A 21982-nucleotide genomic window follows, 5' to 3' on the forward strand; every position below is an offset into this window, starting at 1 on the left:
TAGATAGCATCCATATACTGCCATGACAAAGAAGGAACATCAAAGCGGATGACTGTCTAACCAGGAAAGTAAATAGGGATTTTGATCAAGTCTGAAACTGAGCATTCATGAAGTTTCAGGACCCCACCTTTAGGAATCCTGCAACCCACTCTTTCAACTTGTCTTGAAACATAATTCAGAAAGTATTTTTTTAACAAGCAGAACAATCCTTTATTTCAAATTTCCCTTGAACTGCTCTAACCTATTTAGGGTTTGAGGAGATATAAAAATGCCCAACTTAATCACTGTTTGAATGTGTTTTACAAAAATGCAGTTGAGACAACCATGCTGTGCCCAATTTAAAAGCAAGCCAAAATAGAGCTCAAAGGATTGAATAGCAAGGAATTAACATAGGTTTATAATAGATATTAACTGACAACCCAGGCTATATGACTGGTAAAATCTTTTCAGTCTTTAATCTTATAAAAATCATTTGGTCATCAAACAAAGGAATTAATTGGTTTTTTTTTCCAAGTACCAAAATATTTGGTAAACATACCAAAAAAAGTTTTTCTTTATGAACATATCTTAATACACTCAATAAACTATTCCACATGAAAATACAGAAAAATAAAATTTTAAACAAAATACAAATTCTAATACAGAAGAAAAATGGTGAGTGGGAGAAATAGAAAAGTTACCAATTTTAACATAAGCCTTATTGCCACTAGCCAAATCTTTAATATGAGGTCTGTGGGTACGAAAATGCCAACATAATCATATTCAAATGTAATGAGTTCAAATGTAAATGAGTTGCAGCTTCAGGTTTCCAATCACATGCTTAATGGAGCAATAACATGATACATTGAAACTGCTTCCGCTTCACGAGAACCTTGTTATAAAGGATAGAGCTAGGAACATTACAATGTACTTGCCCTTTGGTGTAGTAAAATGAGCGAAACTTTTTAGTTTACTTAATTACAGAGTCTTACTATCAAAAATAGATGCTCTAACTTAAAAAAAAAAAAAAACAAAAACAACTTTCTTTGGAAATATTTGATGACATTTCTGAGAAGAGCCCATAAAAGCTCTCTAAAGAATAATACTTTCAAGACGTAGATATAAAATTCTCAGAGAATCGTCCATTAAAAACACAACTTTCTTCCAGTTTCTGTTCTTGTCAAAAAACAAAACAAAACAAAACAGGTTATCTTTACACAGTCTCTGTAGCTCCAAGGAATTCCATTTCCACGGTAGCTTTTGGCTTTTGGGCCAAGCCACGCTTCTTTTGGAACTCTGCTGCGATTTCCTCAAAGGATTTTCCTTTGGTTTCTGGGACTTTGAAAAATGTAAACAAAGTGAAGGCCAGGATCACTCCAGCAAAGAGGAAAAACACATAAGGGCCACAGAACTTCTGCATAGAGAACAAATAGAATTCCAGTTAGCGGCTGCTCTCCTCCATCTCTGTTCAGCAAGTTTGCACAATATGAGGCTGCTTACCGCAACGTACTGGAAACACAGAGCGATGATGAAATTGCAGGCCCAGTTGCTGAATGCAGCTATTGCTAAAGCAGCAGTCCGTGGCCCTTGGCTGAAGAACTCTGCCACCATGAACCAGGGGATGGGACCAGGCCCGATCTCAAAGAAACTGACAAAGAGGAAGATGGCTACCATGCTCACATAACTCATCCAAGCCAATTTATTCTGAGGAAAAAAACAAAACAAAAGCAAAAGTGGAGTTGGGATCATTGGCTGCTGCTTCCCTTAGCTAAGCAGGCTCTCAATGAGTTCCGAGGTGACATAGCCCTCTTCCAGACGTGTTTATGTGCAAATAATTATAAATTATCCTGGTTTGAGACAAGTTTATTGTAGTCTGAGTCATGCTTAAGTCTTTTGAACTTTGATACAGGAAATCCTCTGGATTAGGATTTTATAGGACTCTCAGTCACTCTGAGCATACCAAGATTGCTAGACAGGATGCATTACCCTCCGTGAAGTAGTGGACGAGGGTGCTGGTTGGAGAGAATCTGGTGCTTGTGCTAGGTCACACAGGTAGCCCAGTGGCAGAGCCAGTTTTAGAACCTGAAACAGGCTGACCCCAGAAACTATGCTCCGACCATTTTGCAACACTGCCTCCGTTGGTAACAAGTGTGACTTACTTGTGACTTTTAAGTCTTTAAACCCAAAAAGCAAATCCCCTTTCTCTTTACATTTCTCCTTTGTATTATATGCTGTTCCTCTAGCCTTATTTCATAAGTCAATCTCAAATATTTCGACATAAGAAGCACTTTAACCTGGAGCACAGAAGTGCTATCATATATAACCAAAAATCTCAGTGCAAAACTACACTTACCAGTAGTACAAGTCCCAAGGACATGAAGATGGCACACACAAACATCCCACTCATTCCTATGAGAAACAGAGAGCGTCGCCCTGCCTTCTCCACAAGGAATACCTAGGAAAGTTTTAAAATGTTACTGACTTAAATAGTTTTTGCTGCCAAAGAGTCACTTTAATTCATACAGCTGGAAGGAGGCAGTTCTATAATCCCATTTTACAGATGTGGAACTGAGTGGGGAAGTGACTTTTGCCTCAGGTGGCTGAACTTGGTCTCGGTGAGCAGAGGTAATCATAGATACCTGCTTCATTTAATCACATTGATTTGAACAGGCCATTCTGGAGAACGAGCCACAACCTTACCATCACTCTGCAGTTATCACCTGAGTACAATATTAAGAGGCTGTATATCTCAGATCTCTTCCAGTAGGTTTGTTGAACATTTAAAATGGCTCTACATAAAAAAAGGACATTAATTTATCTTTTGGTAATTATCCTGTTATAAGTACAAGGTTTCATGAACTGCAGACACCTGTAATAGTATAACTGTTGGGTTGTCAGCCATTCTCATCCAACTTTCTCACTGCTAGTAAGGTCAAATTATGACCACTCATTTGGCAACTTACAGAATTTGATCACTTTACCAAATAGATCTGCATTTTTCTGATGTGCCTAAATATATTTAGTGCTGGAAGTGAATTATCCATTTGAAAAGATAAGACTTTAAAGCAAAACTTTAAGTGCTTTCTTATCCTAACTCAGGAGATATATCATTGATACCTTTAGGTCTGTGGACCTTTGTGTTAATGGTTAACATTTACCAATTAGTCAAGACCAATGTTTGTTAAATAGACTCTTCCTGCTTGATCCTTAGAATACTGCCAAGGTTGGTGAATCACATCTAAATATTATCTGTCATGATTTCTCACTTCAATGAGTAAATTGGCTTGGCTCATAGATCTATTAGTAAATCAATAGCAATCCAGTACCCTGGAGCTATGGCTCTGAAGATATCTAAGAAACATTTGTGTTCACCTAGAGTGAAAGCCCCTTTCACTTCAGAGGTGTTTCACATTTGAGTTTCAAATCACTTCAGGATGATGAGCAAAGAGCCCACACTTAGTGCTGAGAAGGTAGTCAGAAAAACAAGTCTTGTCCAAGTTCATACCATTTCTCTATTTAATTAGACTCTGTAAATATGACTTTCAAAATTGGCTTGATGACACCATGTCAAGCTGTCAAGAAGATAAAAACATTTCTTCAGGAATAAGGGCTTTTACTGTGTTTCTTCTGTTTCTGAACAATTATTATTAATAGGATAATAAATTCTAAACTCACTCCTTAAGGATGGAGATGTCTGCCTGACCAGAACCCTTGTCTTTGCTCAAGACCATGTGTGTCATGCAGATCCTGGATGTCTCCTTGGAGTTTAGTAGCTACTGCTTCTCCTGTCAAGCCTTCTGTGTCCCTGTTCCTTCCACATTTCTTCCTGTTTTGTTTTCTCTCAGGTTTACAGTCCCTCTTCTACTGGCCCACTAGTGTGGAAGAAAATATGGAATGTGGAAACATAATTCATCATGGAAATCAGAAAGTCTTTCTTTTCCCAAATATTCAGGAAAAAATTGATTATGTCCCTTCCAAGTTGGTGAAATATTAATATCTTATCAATGCATATTCCTATTTGCATATCTTTATGTGAAAGGATACACAGAATTCAATTTAGGGGAGAGAAATGGGGTGACTGAAGGACTATACTTTTTGTACTTTTTGAGCCTTAAAACAACTTTTCAAAAATAAGTATAATTAAAAATTTTAACTGTTGTATGTAGTCCTGGAGGGTTAATTAGATGATTACAGATGATTTTTAAAGTGTCACTTATCTGCTTAAAAACTTTCACAGAATAAAGGGATAAACTCTAAAAGGTCATATTCAAAATAATCAAGAAACTCAAAACTCTAGCTGGGTTGGTGGGGAGGGGGGTAGTAGTTTCCTTTTAAGGCATTTACAGTTTGGGTTACCCAATTTTGACAACCTGATGCCTTAGGTTGGCAAATCCTATTACATATAAAATGTTTTAAGCATGATCTCTATATTAGGAAAATATGTTGACGTAGGATTTGTAAAAAATATACCGACAAAAGAATATGAGTAGCCTTTGGATTACATCCCAGTAACAGGCCTTCATTGATTTCAAGTGGCCTTTTGGCTTGAACAGGCATTATCTCTAAAGGCATGTCTACAGAATGGCTGGTGCTCCCTTGTTATCTGTTCTCCCTCCTCTTTCCAAGGTCCAGCACTGTTTAGTGTAGTCTGGACAAATCTACTTTTTGATCTAGGTAGCCAGCCTGTAATTTATTGACCACCCTAAGGTAATAGTTAAAAGTCCATGTGCAGAGCAGAAAAACAAGTGACTAGAGTATAGTGAATATAACATGGTGACCAGCATTGAAAGGCACAAGCTTTTAGAATATCCTGCATTCAAATATGAAAATAAATCCAATTATCCTCATTTTAGAATGAATGACATGAGTTGGGAAGTTTTAGGGTTTTTTTTTGTTGTTGTTGTTTGTTTACTTTAATTCTTAGAGTGTTTATGTTAAATATTATTGTCAAGATGCTTATTCCTTATATAAGGTATTCAGTCTTGAGAAGACTACATGACCTTTCTCCCTTGTCAGAAAAAAAATAACATTTCAAAACTAACAACATTTCAAGTTATATCACTTCTACTCCATCTCTTATAATATCACATACACTTTTTTTGTATCACCAGAAGTTATATCCTCATGAGCTATCTGGAAGCTCTGCCAATTAGCCTAATATCATAAGAATTTGCTGAGTCTGTTTAACTCTGTTATAGGCATAGATATCTGTTACAGAAGACCTTTTTTAAAAAAAGCATTTTTGCCAAGACATCAGGATAAAAAAAAGAATTTCAACCATGGAGGGAGAGGAACCTAGGTAGAAGACCCAATATTGATAGAAATGAGAACTGTCACCTGATCCCAACAGATTCAAGTACAGAGCAAAGGAGAAGGAATCCAGGTATTTACACAAAGAAATCTTCTTTGCCCCAAGTGAGTTATTAATCTACAAATGTGTGACTACATGGCATCCCAGCAAATGGAGACAGCCAGTGATCCACCTGTTCAGCTCTGCTTACTGATTTATTATACACCCAATAAATGTAAACAATAAATCACTAGTTGCTTTTAGCTCACAAGGTAGCCTCTTCCCCCACTTCTGAACTGAGGAACAAGCAGCATATTTATCCAGAGTATTAACTCACAGACACAGCAGTGAAAATCGTGTTGATGGTTCCAACTCCAATGGTTGCATAAACAGGTTGGCTGATTCCAGCTGTCTGGAAAATGCTGGTTGAATAGTAAAAGATCTGTAAAGTAATAGCAATTTAGCCTTAATAAAGAATTCTAGCACTGATAGCTTGAAAGGAAGAAATATTTTAGGTTGTTTATTTTTAGTTGTTTCTATTGAACCATGATCCCTAGAACACCCTAAAGATTTTATCTCTCCTCTCCTTACAGACAATGAGAAACCACTATCAATCTTTAGTATTTAAAACTTCTGATTGCTTAAAATTCTCCTTAAATTCAGCTGAAAACTCTGAATCTGCATTATCCTGACATATACGTTTTTAATTTTTAAGTTTTTTTAAGTTATAAAGTATATACAAAAAAGTACACCCAATGTAAGTATACAGATTAATTTTCACAAACTGAACACATCTGTGTAACCAGCACACAGACCAAGAGTAATTTATTACCAGTCCTCCAGAAGCCCCCAGAACATCCCCCTATTTTTCCAAGGAAACTCTTCAACTTCTAATATCATGATAAATTTTACCTACTTCTGTACTTACTATAAATGGAACCACACAAAGTGAATTATTTGGTATCAGGCTTCAACATTATCTTTGTGAGAACCATCTACATAGTTGTGTGTATTTGTACACTGTTCATTATCATTGATTAGTTTTTTTGGTATTAATATACCACAATTTATTACCCAATCTACTACTGATGGATAGTTAGCTAGTTGTCATTTGGGTGAATATGAACGGTGCTGTTATGAACATTTTAGCACAATCCTTTTGATGAAATACGTACACATTTACATCTAGGAATAGAATTACTAGACTATAGTGCATGCCTATGCTCAGCTTTAATAGATACTGGCAAATGATTTTCCAGAAAAGTTGTATCAATTGACACTCTTACCAGTGTGCATAAGAATTCTGGTTGCTATTGTTTTCAATCCAAAATTTTTCACTAATCTCAGTGAACGTGGAGAAATCTTCAAAATCTCTCTAATAGTGTTTATTAATAATTATGTTTTTACATCTTTTGTAGGCCTTTCTGTCATTCTGTCATCTTTCATTCTTTCTCCACTTAAGTCATCCTGTTCCTGGCACCTCTTCTTGTACAGATAGGGCTAATGGAGAAGGACTGTGCAGATTATGCTCACTGAGGAGTATCTTACAGCACATTGCACACTATCCCACATTTTTAGGCTGCCCAACAGCCTCAGTTCAACATTTCCTGGATGCCTATAAGTCAGGCACTGGGACAGTAGCTAAAGCAGGGAGGTTCAGAAAGATTAAATATTGTTCCTTTGGATATACAGGCTGAACTAATTTGGTCTCCAAATGCTGAAGTTCTGTAAAATGTTAGATTGAAATGAACATCTAGGACCCCTTAAAGGAGGACAGAGATGACAGAAGAGTAGTATTCAGTGTGTTGAGTGAGGTTCAGGTCTCCTTTTGCTTCAACTGATGTAAATTACTTTCTTTACCTCTCCCAAGGCTTTGCCCATCCGCAAGCCACCCCCTTGTGGATCTGTGATTGGCTCATTATAGAGGAAGCCCAAAGCACATTTTTAACAGCAGTAAAAGGGGGTAAGTGATTTTTTTAAATCTAGTTTTTTTTTTAGCAAATGCTTATTTTTCTTCTTTTAGTAGCTAATTGTTGCCAGTACAACAATTTTAGTCTGTGTAATACAATGATTTCAGTTCAAAACGTAAAAGCTAGCTAGTTTAATATTCAGTATGTTTTCCAGTCATGTCTGGTCTACTATCCTCAGTCACCAGTTTCATGCCAGTTCACACTACTATTTATTTTGTTTGCTGTCTCCTCAAATAGAGTGAAAGTTTCTTGCATGGCAGGAAACTTTTCTGCAGCTAGCTATTTGGTTCTATCTATCTATCTATCTATCTATCTATCTATCTATCTATCTATCATCTATTTATTTAAAGTAGGCTTCACATCCAGTGCAGAGCCCAATGTAGGGTCTGAACTCACAGTCCCAAGATCAAGATTAACAGCCCCATGATGCTCAATCAACTAAGCCACCTAGGTGTCCCTAGTATTATTGGGTTAAACAGATGTTGGAGGTGGAGGGTTGGTGGGAGGAGGATGCCTGGGTGGCTCTGTGGATTAAGCATCTGCCTTCTGCTCAGGTCATGATCCCATCGTCCTGGGATTGAACCCCACGTGGGGTGTCTGCTCAACAAGGAGCCTGCTTGTCCCTCTCCCTGCCCCCACTCATGCTCGCTCTCTCTTTTAAATAAATAAAAATCTTTTAAAAAAACTAGTCTCGAGCTCACGTCTAACACATCACCCTATCTTAATTCTTTGCATATCAATTATCATAGTGACTGACTTCCTTGATTATTTATACATTTGTTTGTCTGTCATTTCCTTTTCCCACCAGTATAAAAGTTGTGTAAAAGCAAGGAGTTTACAATAAAAACTACAAATATTTGTTGAATGTATGAATAAATAAATGGATGTATGTAGGTACTAAAGTTTGTAAATAAGATAAATTGCAAATAAAAAAGTTATAGTGGAAAAAAAAAAAACAATAAAAATACATAGATAAAGGGAACCATGAACTCATTTTGCCTAGGCTATCAGAAATCCTAAATTTGCTACTCAACTCCAGAAGCCCCTTGTAATTTAGGGCATTTTAAAAATATAATTATTCTCTTTTTCCCTCTTTTGTGTTAATTATGATTTTTGCCTTCCATCTTAATAGATACACAGTACCACTGATTATTGACATTTCAAAAAACTCTAAGCCAATTTTAGGAAGTGGATGAGGCAAAACAAAGAAAATTAATGCTTACTCAATATCTGTTTATTATAGTACAATGTGATGTCAACATTTTAAAATGCCTTTTTGTTATTTAAATTCATACCCCTTTCTTTCTCTATTTTAATTCACTTTGCTTTTAAATTAGAGAGTATTCTTAAACTTACCCCATTGATTCCAGAAAATTGCTGAGCCAAGTGCAGCATCAGTGCCACTAGAATAGGCTGTCTGTAGCTGGAATTGGTGAAGAGTTGAATTATGGAGACTACTTGTTCACTTGATGCTTCTTCCTTTTCTTTTCTCATCTCAGTGATGTCTTTGGTAATATCAGCATCTCCTCTGAGTCTTTTCAAGCCTGTCCCCCAAAATGATCAGGTTGGCACAACTCAGGTCAAAACAGAAGTAAATTATAGTTCCACATAGCCCTATCTATGGCTTTACAGCATAAGTGCTGACATTCCTTTTTGTTAAGTTAAATCCTGTTTTTAAATTTAAAAAAAATTTGGTTTTATCTAATGACCAAACAAATCCCTGATCTTTATTATCATAGAAGCATAATGCAAGTAAAAATCTTTTAGAAGCCTCTGGTTGAGTCCAGTACCCTGCACGTGGATTTCCCATTTGGGCTCCAAGTGTTTAAGGGTTTAAAATGGCATGCATGAATCATATTGAAGTGGTCTTTCACATTCTTCTTACATGTAGTCATTGACTTCATCTGGAAAACCCTCATACCAGCTTAACCAGTAAACATTCATGTACACTGCTTTTCATTGGCTAATAGTTCCAAAACACTAGGAAGAAAAAAAAAAACAGACTTACTTTTCTTTGCTTTGACTTCTTCATCCAACTTAATGTAAAGGTATCTGGGGCTTTCTGGACAGAAAAGAAGCAGCAAAGACTGGATGATGGCTGGCACACCAGACAAACCAAGTAGGATATGCCACCGCTCATGATTGCCCAGGATAAAGTTGAGGCCAACAATCTGAAAAGGCAGGGAGGAACCATGGCAACTGCACAACACTTTGAGTCTGCCTTCTGTAACCATTTGTTGAAAAAAGTACATTGGTTATTTAATAGTAATCCCTGATAACTTTGATTCAGGTATGTCCAAAGCAGAAACTATTAGTAGCATGTCTTACCTTAACTAAGTTTGAGACTGTTTTATGAAAAGTTCACTTAGGTTTGTTTTCATTAACTTATGTGGGCCATTTAGGATGGGAAACAACTAAACTTTTAAGAACACATTTGACATCTAAAGCAACACCAAAAATTATGTGTAACTTTGGACCTTAAAAAATTTCTTCTTAGATTACCTAGAACTTAAATAAAATGGGATTACATAGAACAATTATTGTAATAAAAACCAGCTTTGTCATCCTTAATGCAGGGGTTTACCCTCTGATAATCTTAAGCTAGGGATTCTAGGTCTCTGAGTCCATGGGATAGAAGGCAAGCATAGAGCCAGCTGAACAAGCATAGCCAGCTGCTATGGTAATCATATATATGTTAATTTTCTAGGTAAGATGCTCAAACAAAGGAAACCCAAGAAGTCAAAAATGTGAAATTTTCTATTGTTTGAAATCTGCACAGAATAATTTAATTCTAGACTAGCTCCAGAAGTTCAAGACCTGGCATGTTGGGTCATCTCTAGTGCCAACCCTTCCACATATCCAAGGGGAGAAGTGAGGAATGGAGTACTAATAATTTAGCTTTGAGCTAAAGAGCTTAAGTTTGTATAGCATCCCCACTCCCAATAGTGGAACTAGTTTTTTTTCCTCTATGTTGGTCTACCATGAGAGTGGACTGTTAAGGAGGGAAAAGTTGGATAAAACAGAGGATGGGTGAAGTAGGGGATGGGAGTTTTTACCTGACTAATAAGAATGCCTGTGACAATGGCCAGCTGATGAAGGGTACCAAGAGCACCTCTGAGTGTGGTTGGAGCAATTTCACCAATGTACATTGGAACCAAGCCTGAAATTAGTCCTGCATAAAACATGAACATAAATGTGAAAGTGCAGCCAGGACTATCTCAATAACAATAACTTGGTTTAAGTATAATCAATATCTTAAGTGAAAGTCCCTTTCTGAGTCTGTTGGAAGGAAGACCTCTTGTCCCCAGTCATAGACAAGTTTATGCAAAGAATATTTGTTGATAAGACTTGAATGAGGTTGTAGTTGGATATAGGAATAGAAAGAAATGGTTAGTCATGGATTTACCAATCACTCATAGCGTTGCCTTATTTAGTGGAAACGATGTTAAAATTGATTTTACATCATAATGCCTTAAATTGTCTTCAGAAAAGAGACTAAAGAATGCTTTAATAATATTCTTAATCTAAACTCATGGTATCAAAGGAAATTAGAACATACCTAGGCCAATCTTTTTACTTGATAGAGATGAGAAACAGTTTATCCAAGATCACAGAGCTTTAACACCAGAACTGCAAGCCCTGAGTCTCCACAATGCGGAAGTACCTCAAGATTACTGTTCTAGTGGTGAGGGAAGTACGGACAGGTGGAAGAGGTTAAGGAATTCAAGGGCTCTTGCCCCAATTACTCCCACCAGAGCATTATCTTCCAATAACGGGCTTTGGAAAAGATTCTGGTGCTTAAAGGAATTAAAAAAAAAAAAAAGAAAAGAAAGAAAAGAAAAAAAGAAAAGAAAAGAAAAGAACTAGGCAATCCAGCCTTCTATAGCTTTCTTAAATACAGATGTAATCAGTCAGGTTGGAAATGGTGGAGTATCCAGCCATTTGCTGAGTGCATAAAAAGGTCAGATGTTATCAATAAGCAAGGCTGAAAGTAATGTTTAGCATTTCCTTAAGAATTTAAAAATAAGACTTGTCAGAGTCTTCCTCTTAGAGAGTTTCTCTACAAAAATGGAAATGTATGGTTTTTGTGTAAAGAATGAATCTGGGAACCATATCAGTATATTTTTAATGCTTTAAATTGTTCTTAATATCTCACGTGAACAGTTGCATGATTGATATGGCTTCTGAATTTTGGCTGACATTTACATATAACTCTAATGCGTGGTCTGTTGATCTTAAATAAGAAAAAGCCTATTTATTTGGCCCTATTCCAAGCTATACTCTCTCTGTAATGCTTCCTATTGTCTCTCCAGAACATAATAATGCAGATAAGTTCACAGGTCTGAGTTCACATAATTTTAAAGTCAAAATGTATTTCCTATAATTTTTAGCAGTTTTAATGCTCAGAGCAGGATGAGACATTTTAAAAGGTAGGTGGGAGTACAAATTACTTGGCAATGCTAGTTATAGGTTGCTCCACATCGTTTTATAGCATTTCTTTTCAATTTTCCCAAAAATATTTGTGATTTTTTTTCATAATGTATTTTTAAAAAATGGAGAGAGAGGAAGGAAGAATCATGATGATTTGGACCTCCTTGATAGTGTTATTACTTGCATTTCACAAAAGATCCACTTAATATATCTAAGGCCAGACAGAAACAGTGCCAGAATTAATTCATTCTGAATTTAAATATCTCCATATGTGGGTTGACTCTTCACCTTGATAAAACTACTCCAACTTTCAGCTACTTGTATTATCATTGAAAGTAATGAAAAGAGACTTTTAATTAAGTTGTTAACTTGTGGGTAATTTAGACTTTTGTTTCAAGGGATCACTGAAGACACATGGAGCTATATAAGTCTTTTCTCTTTGCAAGTAAAAGCTGTAAACATTTGATAGGTCGTTTTGTGCTCTTGTACTTCCCCCCCCCCCCCCAGCCCCAGTGAATATTAGTGCTTTGATTTGCAACTTTATGATTTGGGACAATGGATTAAAACCCTGGCTCCAAACCCATCAGAATCAGGGATTCACTGGCATTGAGAAGTTAAAGATTTGGCTATTTTAGAGATTAAGTGATCTTCCCTTTGTTCAGACCTCTGCTGATTAAATTTGCTTCTGAATGTTTGAAACTTCCAAAAGTTTGAAAAGCTGTTTCAAGAACTAGTGATTCCAGATATTCAGATATGAGGTTTTCAAGGGGAGCATCCTTCATCCATTATGAACTCCCCTACCAGCTGCTCCTGCCTAACTACCTCTACCTGTGGTCACAGCCACTGTAATGCTTCATCCAGCCACATCTGGAATCTGGTTGTTAAGGGAATGTGTTCTGAGAGATGGGCTTGGGTCAAGGTCTTTCTAGGAAGGAGAGACAGAGACTCAAGTGGCCAAGTAAGCCGTAAGAGCTGAGTCGGGGGTTCTGGGCGTAGCAGTGTGCCACTATCTACTGTACAACAGGAGCAATAACAGCAGCTAGCTTTTCTTGGCAGCTTAGTACAGGCAGATTCTATGCTGAACATTTCACATGTATTCTCATAAGTGCCCTACATGGTGGATATTATCTCCTTCATTTAACAGATAAGGAAACTATGAGTTAAATAATTTATCTGAGATTATACCACTAGAAATTGCCATGAACAAGAAGAAGCTTTGCAACTCCCACTTAATGGTCCCAAACCTCCCTGACTCAGGACTTCAACTTTATGCTATTGCCTTTCACTTTTGTGATGCCACCTCTGGCTCAAAAACTTCCCTACATGTTACCTTATCTGTCTTTAGAATAATTTTCAGGCAAGTAAGTGTGTGTGTGTGTGTGTGTGTGTACATGCACAGGCATGACTTACCACAGTAGAGTCCTGATAAGCTTCTTCCTGAAATTATAAGAATGTGAGATGGTCCCAGTTTTGAAAACCCCATCAGGAGAGCTCCAGCTAATGAGAGAATGTTGGCTACCAACATGGCTTTGACTCTGAAATTTTAAAAAGCAAGGATTACAAATTCAGCATCAAAACTTGATAAAATTATTTTCTTTCAGAGTATGCTATTTACCTAAGAGCAGTTATTGTAATTTTGCTGAAAAAGTTAGTTGGGGAAATTTAAACCATGATTGCTAGTTTATCGGTGGACTAAAGCATTAACAATAATGTTTATAATGAGAAAATCTGATTTTCATGCATGTGATGTCCACATTTTAATAGAGGTGATTCAATTGTGGCAATGACTAGTTTGATTTAAGATAACACTTCTCAAATTTTTCAGTTACCTAATTAAGTTTTCTACAAATTGATTTTTTTAAGTAACAACTGTGTGGTGATAGCTACATTCAACACTGTAATTCTAACCTATTACGTCCTCTTTTTTCCCCTCTTTCTTCCTTCCTCCCTCTTCCTTTCCTTTCCTTCCCTTCTCTTCCCTTAACCTTTCCTTCCATTCCCTTCCATTCCCTTCCCTCTCCTCTCCTGCCCTGCCCTTCCCTCCCTTCCCTTTTTCTTCTTTCTTTCTTTCTTTCTTTCTTTCTTTCTTTCTTTCTTTCTTTCTTTCTTTCTTCTTTCTTAATGGTGCAGGTTTTTAGTTGACATAGATGATGTAAGGAACTTTCAAAGTTAAATTTGTTTCGATAAGAATTAGTTGGAAGTAAATTAAAAGATACTTTTACTTTAGCTTTATCACAGAGAATTATAATTACTCATATTTTAACATTGTATGTAATGATATTTTTAGAACCTATGAATTAATGTTAACCAATGTAAAATATATAAAGCTGACAATAGCAACAAAAACATTATTTTCAAAATTAACCATATGAAAATTAACAATATTTATGATGTCTGATACTTTTTTTCCTATTAAATGGGAAGGTGGGGCACAAAAAACTTCAGAGTTCAATAAAGTTCAATAGATGATAAGGCAGCCAGTAAAAGAATCTGAATGGACAGGTGTGGAAATACTGTGCCACAAAGAGATGTAAGCATCTTGTTATGTCCTGTGTTGAATAGGTGAGCTTTTCTTAAGCAACTTTCTTTAATACCAGACTTTTTTTTCCCCGGAGAGTAAAACTATGTGGCCTAATACTACAATGATTGCCCAACAAGTATGTGATAGGCTTAGTAATATCCCCTAAGAGTTCACATCCTAATCTCTCAGACTCTGGGAATGTATTACCTTATATGGTAAAAGAGATTTTGCAGATGTGATTAAATTAAGGGTATCGAGATAAAGAGATTATCTCAGATTATCCTGACGGGCCCACTGATGGAATCACAAGTATCCTTATAAGAGAGTGGCAGAGGAGAAGATTATGTAATGGCAGAAGTAAGATTGGAATAATGTGCTTTGAAGATTGAATAAGGGGCCACAAGCCAAGCAATATAGGTGACCCCTGGAAGGTGGAAAAGGTCAAGGAAATGAGTTCTTCCCCCAGAAGCTCCAGAAGGAACCAGCCCTGCTGACACCTTGGCTTTAAAACCAAGTGAAGCTGAATTTGAGCCTCTGACCTCCAAAACTGTAAGAAAATAAACTTGTGTTGTTTTCAACCACTGTTTACGGTAACTCATAAGAGCAGTAATAGAAAGCCAACATATGAAAAATGTCAACTACTCAAAGGGAGGGGAAACAGTGATTTAGAGCTGGCCTGTTTCAGAGCTGCAGAGCAGAAAAAGACAGGGCTATTTCTCTGTGAAGTGCCCTTTCTCTACATAAGGACAGAGGGCAAACAAATTTAAAATTTTACCTTGAGAAATTGTTATTAGCTGGCTAGTAGTATATATTCTGTTAGGAAGTATATTCTGTTAGGGAGAAAAACTCTTAAAAGAGATAGCCTGAAAGTATATTTGATGCCAAATTGCTCTAAAGTCCGTCTTCCTTACCATCAATGGATGCTAGAGCACTTTGCACTACTTAAAGGATTTTTAACTTCTGCTTAGGCAATAGCCTAGAATAACCCAAAAATACATGGAATTATTGAATCAGGGAGAAAGAAATATATTTCTAAGTATATTTCTTTTAATTTTGCTCCAAATACTCCTGTTAGCATAGGTTTTAACACTGTCATCATCGTCTTCATCATCATTGTCATCAAAGTAAGGCTATATTCAGTACCTGCTTACTCTGTGCTAGGCATTGTGATAAGTCCTCTATCTGCGCTCTCATAATTTTCACAATAATGCCACGAGTTAGGTATTATTTTGTTCCCTTAGTGTAGATGGATGGGGAAACATCTTAGAGAACTTAAGTAACTCACTCATTTTCACACAGCTAATAAGTGACAAGCTAGAGTTTGATGTGTGTGAAAACAAAGGTTAATGCTTGGTTTAAGTGAGTTGTTTTTTTATACAAAAGAAAGAACCCATTCAAAGGAAGGCTATGTATACCTTCCTACACTTAACAGTAGTGTGGATTGCACAGACCATGGTCTCCTCCACCATATCATTATAATTAAATTTTAAGTGTACAGCTTCTGGAAAAAGTGACCCTGAGAAGCCAAATCTATAAAACAGTGGCCACAGACATTTATTGCCTATTACACAATTACAAGGAAAGACTTTTTTTTAAAAGCAGTAATGGAAAAATACATTTTTATTTACTTATTTTTAACAGAGCACTGACTTAGTAAGGAAAATCATGTAATTTCTCAGTGAATCTTCCTAGTAAAATTGTCTTATAGGAGGCTGAACTCTTTTGTCGTAAATTTTGACGTTAAAATTATCAGTTTTGTGGCTGTTAATCATAGAGAATCATTTTTCTCCTGAGACTTGGAAGAAGCTCCACTTTTAGTTTACCGTAAGTCGTTTGATACATGATAATTAGACATTGATTTGGGGTATGACCATTGTTGATGATACATTCTAAGACTTGAGAGGGTATGCATCCTGTTTCCATCATGAGGACATGAATTAAATGTTTGACTACATTACTGGACCTGCCAAAAATTTCATTTCTGAATGAGATGAGAGCAAGGGCTGGCTGGTTTGTTCTTTCTTTCTTTCTTTCTTTCTTTCTTTCTTTCTTTCTTTCTTCCTTTCTTTCTTAGCTCTATGCCCAACTTGGGACTTGAGCTCATGATTCTGAGATCAAGAGTCAGGCTCCACCAACTAAGCCAGTAAGGATGTGAAAAAGTATAAAATATCAATAGCTGCCAAAAGAATTGGTTTGCTCATATTTTAAAATTTAACTTTGCTTAATTTTGTTTATTTTAGAAATAGTTAATATAGAAAAATTTTCAATGACTGCTTAAACCAGTTTGGTTCAAATTAAAATGATTTTTAAAATTTTTAAACAATTAAAGTCAGTTTATGAACCCTGTAATTTGCAGATTCTGATTTTAAGTTCAGCTAAATACCAGTAAATTGATAAAAACGTGAGAAACTGACTATTTTATGGTATTATTGGTATTCATTATTTAAGAAAACTTCTTGTAGTCTTATTATATAAAATCTCCAGTGCAAGAGGAGGAAATTATCAGAATTTTAATAACAAGAGAGATAAAATTATAATTTAAAATAGGAATTTTAAAAACTAAATGAATTGTAATCCAGAATTACTAAAATAGTTATCTATATCACTTACATCTTAGAAGGTTTTTGCATTTTCTAAATTTTCCATACTTGCATATTTATTCTTATCATCAGGGAAAAGATAATTAATAAAATGTGGCCTCAAAACAGAAAATGAATATAAAAAACCAAACATTTGATTTTCTGATTTTATTTCCTCTCTATGTGTGGCTATGGAATCTCAATTTAGTATGCCACATGACTAAGTGAATGAAATTTAAGTGTAAAGGAGTTTCGGTGATTTTTTTTTTTCAGTGACATTTTAATCCAAGACACCTGATTAAAATCAGAGTAAAGAAGTGGAAACACTATTTGCTTCGTTTCTAGTTGGGGCTTTGAGATAGCAGTAGCAACAGCTAGAAACCCATGCCAAGTATATGGGACAAATGGGAGTTAGGGATATTGACTGACCTTAGGACTTGACTGATCCAAATGACAAATTCTAACTTGAAAATGAAAAACTGGATGTCTGAGAAATGAGAAATGGAGTGATTTGGTGAAGCAAACAATGGATTCCCTGGTTAAAAATTTTACTCTTGGCTCTGCCATTGAGTTCCTGAGTTAACCATTTGTATAGTGGTTTCTTAATATGTTCTTTTTTTTTTTTTCTGAAGATTTATTTATTTGAGGTGGGGAGAGCATGAGCAGAGGGAGGTGAAGGAGAGTATCTCCCAACAGACTCCCAAATGAGTGTGGAGCCTGACTCGGGCTGGATCTCAGGACCCTGAGATCATGACCTGAGCCAAAATCAAAAGTCAGACACACAACCGACTGAGCCACCCAGGCACCTTGATATGTTTTAAAACTAACAAATTTAGAGAATCAAATCATTTGTGTGGAAATACACACAAAACTCATTTTTGCTATAAATGCTTCCATGATTAAGCAAACTAGGGCAACAGCTTTCTATATTATTTGTTCTAAAACCAACCTAATTCATAGAGTCATGAATTGAGAAGCAACTCTGGAACTATTCCACAAAAATAAAGACAATTTCTTTCTAAACAAAGTCTTAGAAACCTCCAATACTAAAGTTTCCATGTTTATGCTTATTTATGAAACTTGCCTACCTTCCAATCCGATCCCCTAGCCATCCACCGAAGAATGATGCAATCATTCCACCAATTGCAAAGCTAGACACAGACAAGGACCAGAGCATGGTGACAAGGTTCGAAGATGCTGTAGTCTCTTCCTCTGCCAAAGGGGTTGGTATTGAATCCATTAGGCATGGGGTTGTGGGCAGTTCCTTTGTACTGTTGATAGTATAGTTGTTGATAGCTTTTCGGTCATCCAGTGGAATACCCAAAACGTATGCATAATGGGATATTATTATCTGAAGAAATAAAATAAAGAAAAGTAGCTCCAACAGTTCAAGTAATCTATACACTTTTTGTTTATTTTTCCTTTGGAATGTTTGTCAGGTGTTTAAAAGGGTCATCCCCATTATGTGTATTATATACATACAATCACGGATAGATTTACTTATAGTTGACTATATCCTGTAAAACAGAGGTTGCAAATTCCAGTGCCCACAGGAACTAGGCAGGAACAAATTAAGTGAAGGAGAAACTTGATAACCAAAGGACTGAAGTACTATGTCTATTACTGAAAATATAATAGCAAGTGGGCAAGATTATAGCACTGGAAAGCATTTGTCCCACCTAAAGAAGGAAGCTGCAAATGTGACACTAGTGTTCCATAACCTGTAAGTTTTAAAAAGAAGCCAGAAATCTGGGTTTTATGTAAAATTCTTCAAGTTTTAAATGCAGGAAACTATTAAAATTGAAAATATTCTGCAGGCTAAAAAGATAACACTTTTCACACCAGTGTTACCTGTGCACAGCAGGGTTTAAATAGATTGATGCAACTATTCAAATAGAAGCATAAAAATAGCTATAAGAAAAAAAGATTGGGAAAGATGAAGCCAAAAATAAAGTTAGTATACAAAATCTAAACTCTAGGTGCTATTTCCTTGCTAGAAGTATGCTATAAATTTAACGATAAACTTCCTAGCAGCCAGCGCAAAGAGAGGAAACCAATCATGTTGATGAATTTGATGAATTTCAAAGATAAAAATAGCTGAGTGGCCCCTGAGAAGGGATTAAGACCTGAAGGACTTTTCCCGTCTGTGTCCTCATAGATTTCTGTATGTAATAGAATGAACAGTATTCAAAACTAAATTTCATTGAGCCATAGTTTATGATGCGTTTCAATAGAGGCAAAGATCCTACCAATGTGTAATTGAGTAAAGGTACAGCCTTTGGGCTTCCTTTCTTGTCCTTCCTCTCAGGGCTGATTGGGTCACTCTTCAGCGGCCTGGGAGGACCTCTGACAAGGGCCTGGCATGAGCTGCCAGTCATGGGCAAAGCCCTATGTGATGAAATCTGCTCAGTGAGGGACAGAATTGATATCCTATTATGATAAAAGAACTTTGACCAAGACATTTGCCTCATTAGTAGACCATTCTACATGGATAATAATGCATAGAAAAAAGGCTGGAAGATAATATTCAAAATGTTCTCAGCTGTTTGCTCTATGTGGTAGAGTAAGTATAGGTGATTTGTTGTGAATACTTTCTGTAACAGGTATGTGTAGTTTTTATAATCATAAAAAAGTATAATTTTAAAATCATAAAAAAGTATAAATTTAAAATTTATAAATTTAAAATACCCTAAAATAATGCCACGTGTCATTCCACTAACATATGACGCTAGATGACTATTCTTTAATGGTGTTTAAGTGGCTTGTTAAACACAGAAAGAGGGGCTCTAGAGTGGGCACCAAGCCTGATGCCAGTGCGGGATCCATGTTTTAAAGGACTTGTATTGAAGGAGGGGGACCTTTAATTTTCCCTCTCCTTCCCTGGAGAGGATGATTTAAGTAGGAAATGAAAAGGTTTACACAAAAAGAGGCTCTTCTGATTCCAAATTATGCTGATGTTGAACCAAATTTTAAGAAGGCTGCTAAGTTGGCACGTGTTGTCATCACTCACAGAAAAAAGCTGTGGCCCCCAGCATTGTTATCTAAATCTTTCAATCTCATGATAATATGGTGCATCCAACCAAAGCATATCTTCTGGCCCAAGGAGCAACACTTTTCAGGTGACAGACTAGAGCCAGTACACATTTTTTTTTTTTTTTGGAGTCCAACATTGTAAGGGAAGCAGATGAAATATGATGTATTCATAGAAAGCACCCAACAAATGCTTGTGCCTTTAATCTTATGCCTCTTCTCCCCCACCGCCCCACAAGCTTCTCTCCTCTTTCTCTCTTTACTCACCAAACACTTCATTGAACACCTTCTTTATGCCAATCATTGTGCTTGACATTGGTTACAGGAGGAAGAAAAAGACGTCGATCCTTCCCTAAATGCCTCAATTAGAGCAAAGGGAATGAAGTCCTGGTTCCCCCACTTACAGGCTGTGGGAGTGAAGAAAAATGACATCCCCCTCCTATTTATTCATTGGGTACCAGAGTAGGGATGCACAAAATAAATGAGGCAAATGATAGGAATTATTCAAGATCTTTAAAAACCCCCATCCAGATAGTTATTGTGGTGAAAATCCAAATTTTGTTGGACTTCTTGACTATGATTTAGCAGTTTTATATTATCTTTTTTAAAAAGATTTTATTAAAAAAATAAAAGATTTTATTTATTTATTCATGAGAGACAGAGAGAGAGAGAGAAGTAGAGACACAGGCAGAGGGATAAGCAGGCTCCATGCAGGGAGCTGACCTGGGACTCCATCCTGGGACTCCAGGATCATACCCTGGGCCAAAGGCAGTGCTAAACCACTGAGCCACCCGGGCTGCCAAGTTTTATATTATCTTATTTTGAATTATCTAGGGGAGATAGAATTAGGGGGGGAAATGGGGCCTTTTTAGTGTTAGGTCTCCTAAAGTTTTTCATCTGGCCTCAAATTGGGCATAATAAGGTTTCTGGAGGTTAGACTGGGACAACATATGTTAAAGCACCCAATGCACAGTGAGTTGGTGCCCAGTGAAAGTTTGTGCATAAAATGAATCATATCCTTTTATTCCTCTGGCTTATTTCCCAACTTTTTTTTTTTTTTTTTTTTTTTTTTTTACTCACGTATGGCTCGGAGCTCTAAATACACTCTTAAGTTTTTTAAAACAACATCTGTAGGCACGTGGTATTCTGGCTTGAGTTTTCAGTGAGCTCAGCGAACAGCAGAGTCAGAGATCAAGAATTGTTTATTACCTTTTCTTTCTTTGTGAGGGTTATTGAGTAGTCAAGGCCAAGTTATCAGCTTTGAAGCCATGCACACAGTGCCTGACAGAACACTGGGATTACCCCATGTTCCCCACGTGGGTACACTTTATCTCTGTGTATGAGGAACACAGATCGTTCAGTCACTGACAGAAATCGCCAAAAAGAGATTTGAATTGTATGTGTTTCACTTGCCTCTTGAGGTGCATTGATCACGCCAATGTCATATCCAAACTGGAAGGAGCTGAGTGTAGCGGTGAAGACAGTGAGAACCAAGGTCCCGGTGATCTGTGGGTAATGAAACACAAGGCTGGGAAACACTAGGCAGTTTCAGTTACCTACCCTCCTGGCAGTCTGTAGCTTGGACTTCTGACAGGCTCCACAGGCTGGTTCTTGCTCCTTGCTACTTATACACAGTGTGCCCTATGCTCCCAGCAGAGTCATTCAGGAATGCAAGAGCCATCCGTCAAGTCCTCTACATTGCTAAAGCTGAGAAAAGTTTGGGACAATTTCTTCTGAGACAGGAAGGAACCAAACCTCCTTTTCCATATATATATATATATATATATATATATATATATTTATTTATTTATAAAAATATATTTATATTTTATTTATAAATTTATATTTATTTATAAATATATTTTATAAAAATATATATATATATTTAAGATTCAAAATCAAGATTGAGGACTAGAATTGCTGCTGACCAAAGGACACTGCCATGATAAAAACAGCCAATTTGTATCATTGGGAGAAGCCAAAGAGGCACTAGTAACAGAGATAGAGAGGTCTGGGCATTGCTACAGTACAAAAACACCTCAAAACTCATACAAGAGGCATCACTCAGGCTTTATCATGACCGCATCAATATCCAAGTAAGGATAATCTTCAAGATTTGTAACTAATTGAACCTAGAATTATGGACTGAAGGAAGTTATTTTCTTTCCAACTCCATGTAGCT

At 36.5% G+C, this 21982-nt stretch overlaps 1 protein-coding gene across 2 annotated transcripts in view; it reads right to left on the reverse strand.

Moving 5' to 3' along the window:
* Positions 1-429: 429 nt before the first annotated feature.
* Positions 430-21982, reverse strand: part of SLC2A2 (solute carrier family 2 member 2) — a 28370-nt gene continuing 6817 nt past the window's right edge. For both annotated transcript variants that reach the window (XM_055308525.1, XM_055308526.1), the window contains 10 exons: positions 21214-21306; positions 17859-18121; positions 13081-13205; positions 10296-10411; positions 9248-9410; positions 8596-8783; positions 5607-5711; positions 2333-2434; positions 1480-1683; positions 430-1393 (listed from right to left, as the gene is read on the reverse strand). In XM_055308525.1, coding sequence (XP_055164500.1) covers positions 1193-1393; positions 1480-1683; positions 2333-2434; positions 5607-5711; positions 8596-8783; positions 9248-9410; positions 10296-10411; positions 13081-13205; positions 17859-18121; positions 21214-21306 — 1560 coding nt within the window. In that variant the 3' untranslated portion in view covers positions 430-1192. The remainder of the gene's footprint in view (positions 1394-1479; positions 1684-2332; positions 2435-5606; positions 5712-8595; positions 8784-9247; positions 9411-10295; positions 10412-13080; positions 13206-17858; positions 18122-21213; positions 21307-21982) is intronic.

This window comes from Nyctereutes procyonoides, unplaced genomic scaffold (assembly GCF_905146905.1).
Source record: "Nyctereutes procyonoides isolate TBG_1078 unplaced genomic scaffold, NYPRO_anot_genome, whole genome shotgun sequence".
In the NCBI taxonomy this organism is placed as follows: domain Eukaryota; kingdom Metazoa; phylum Chordata; class Mammalia; order Carnivora; family Canidae; genus Nyctereutes; species Nyctereutes procyonoides.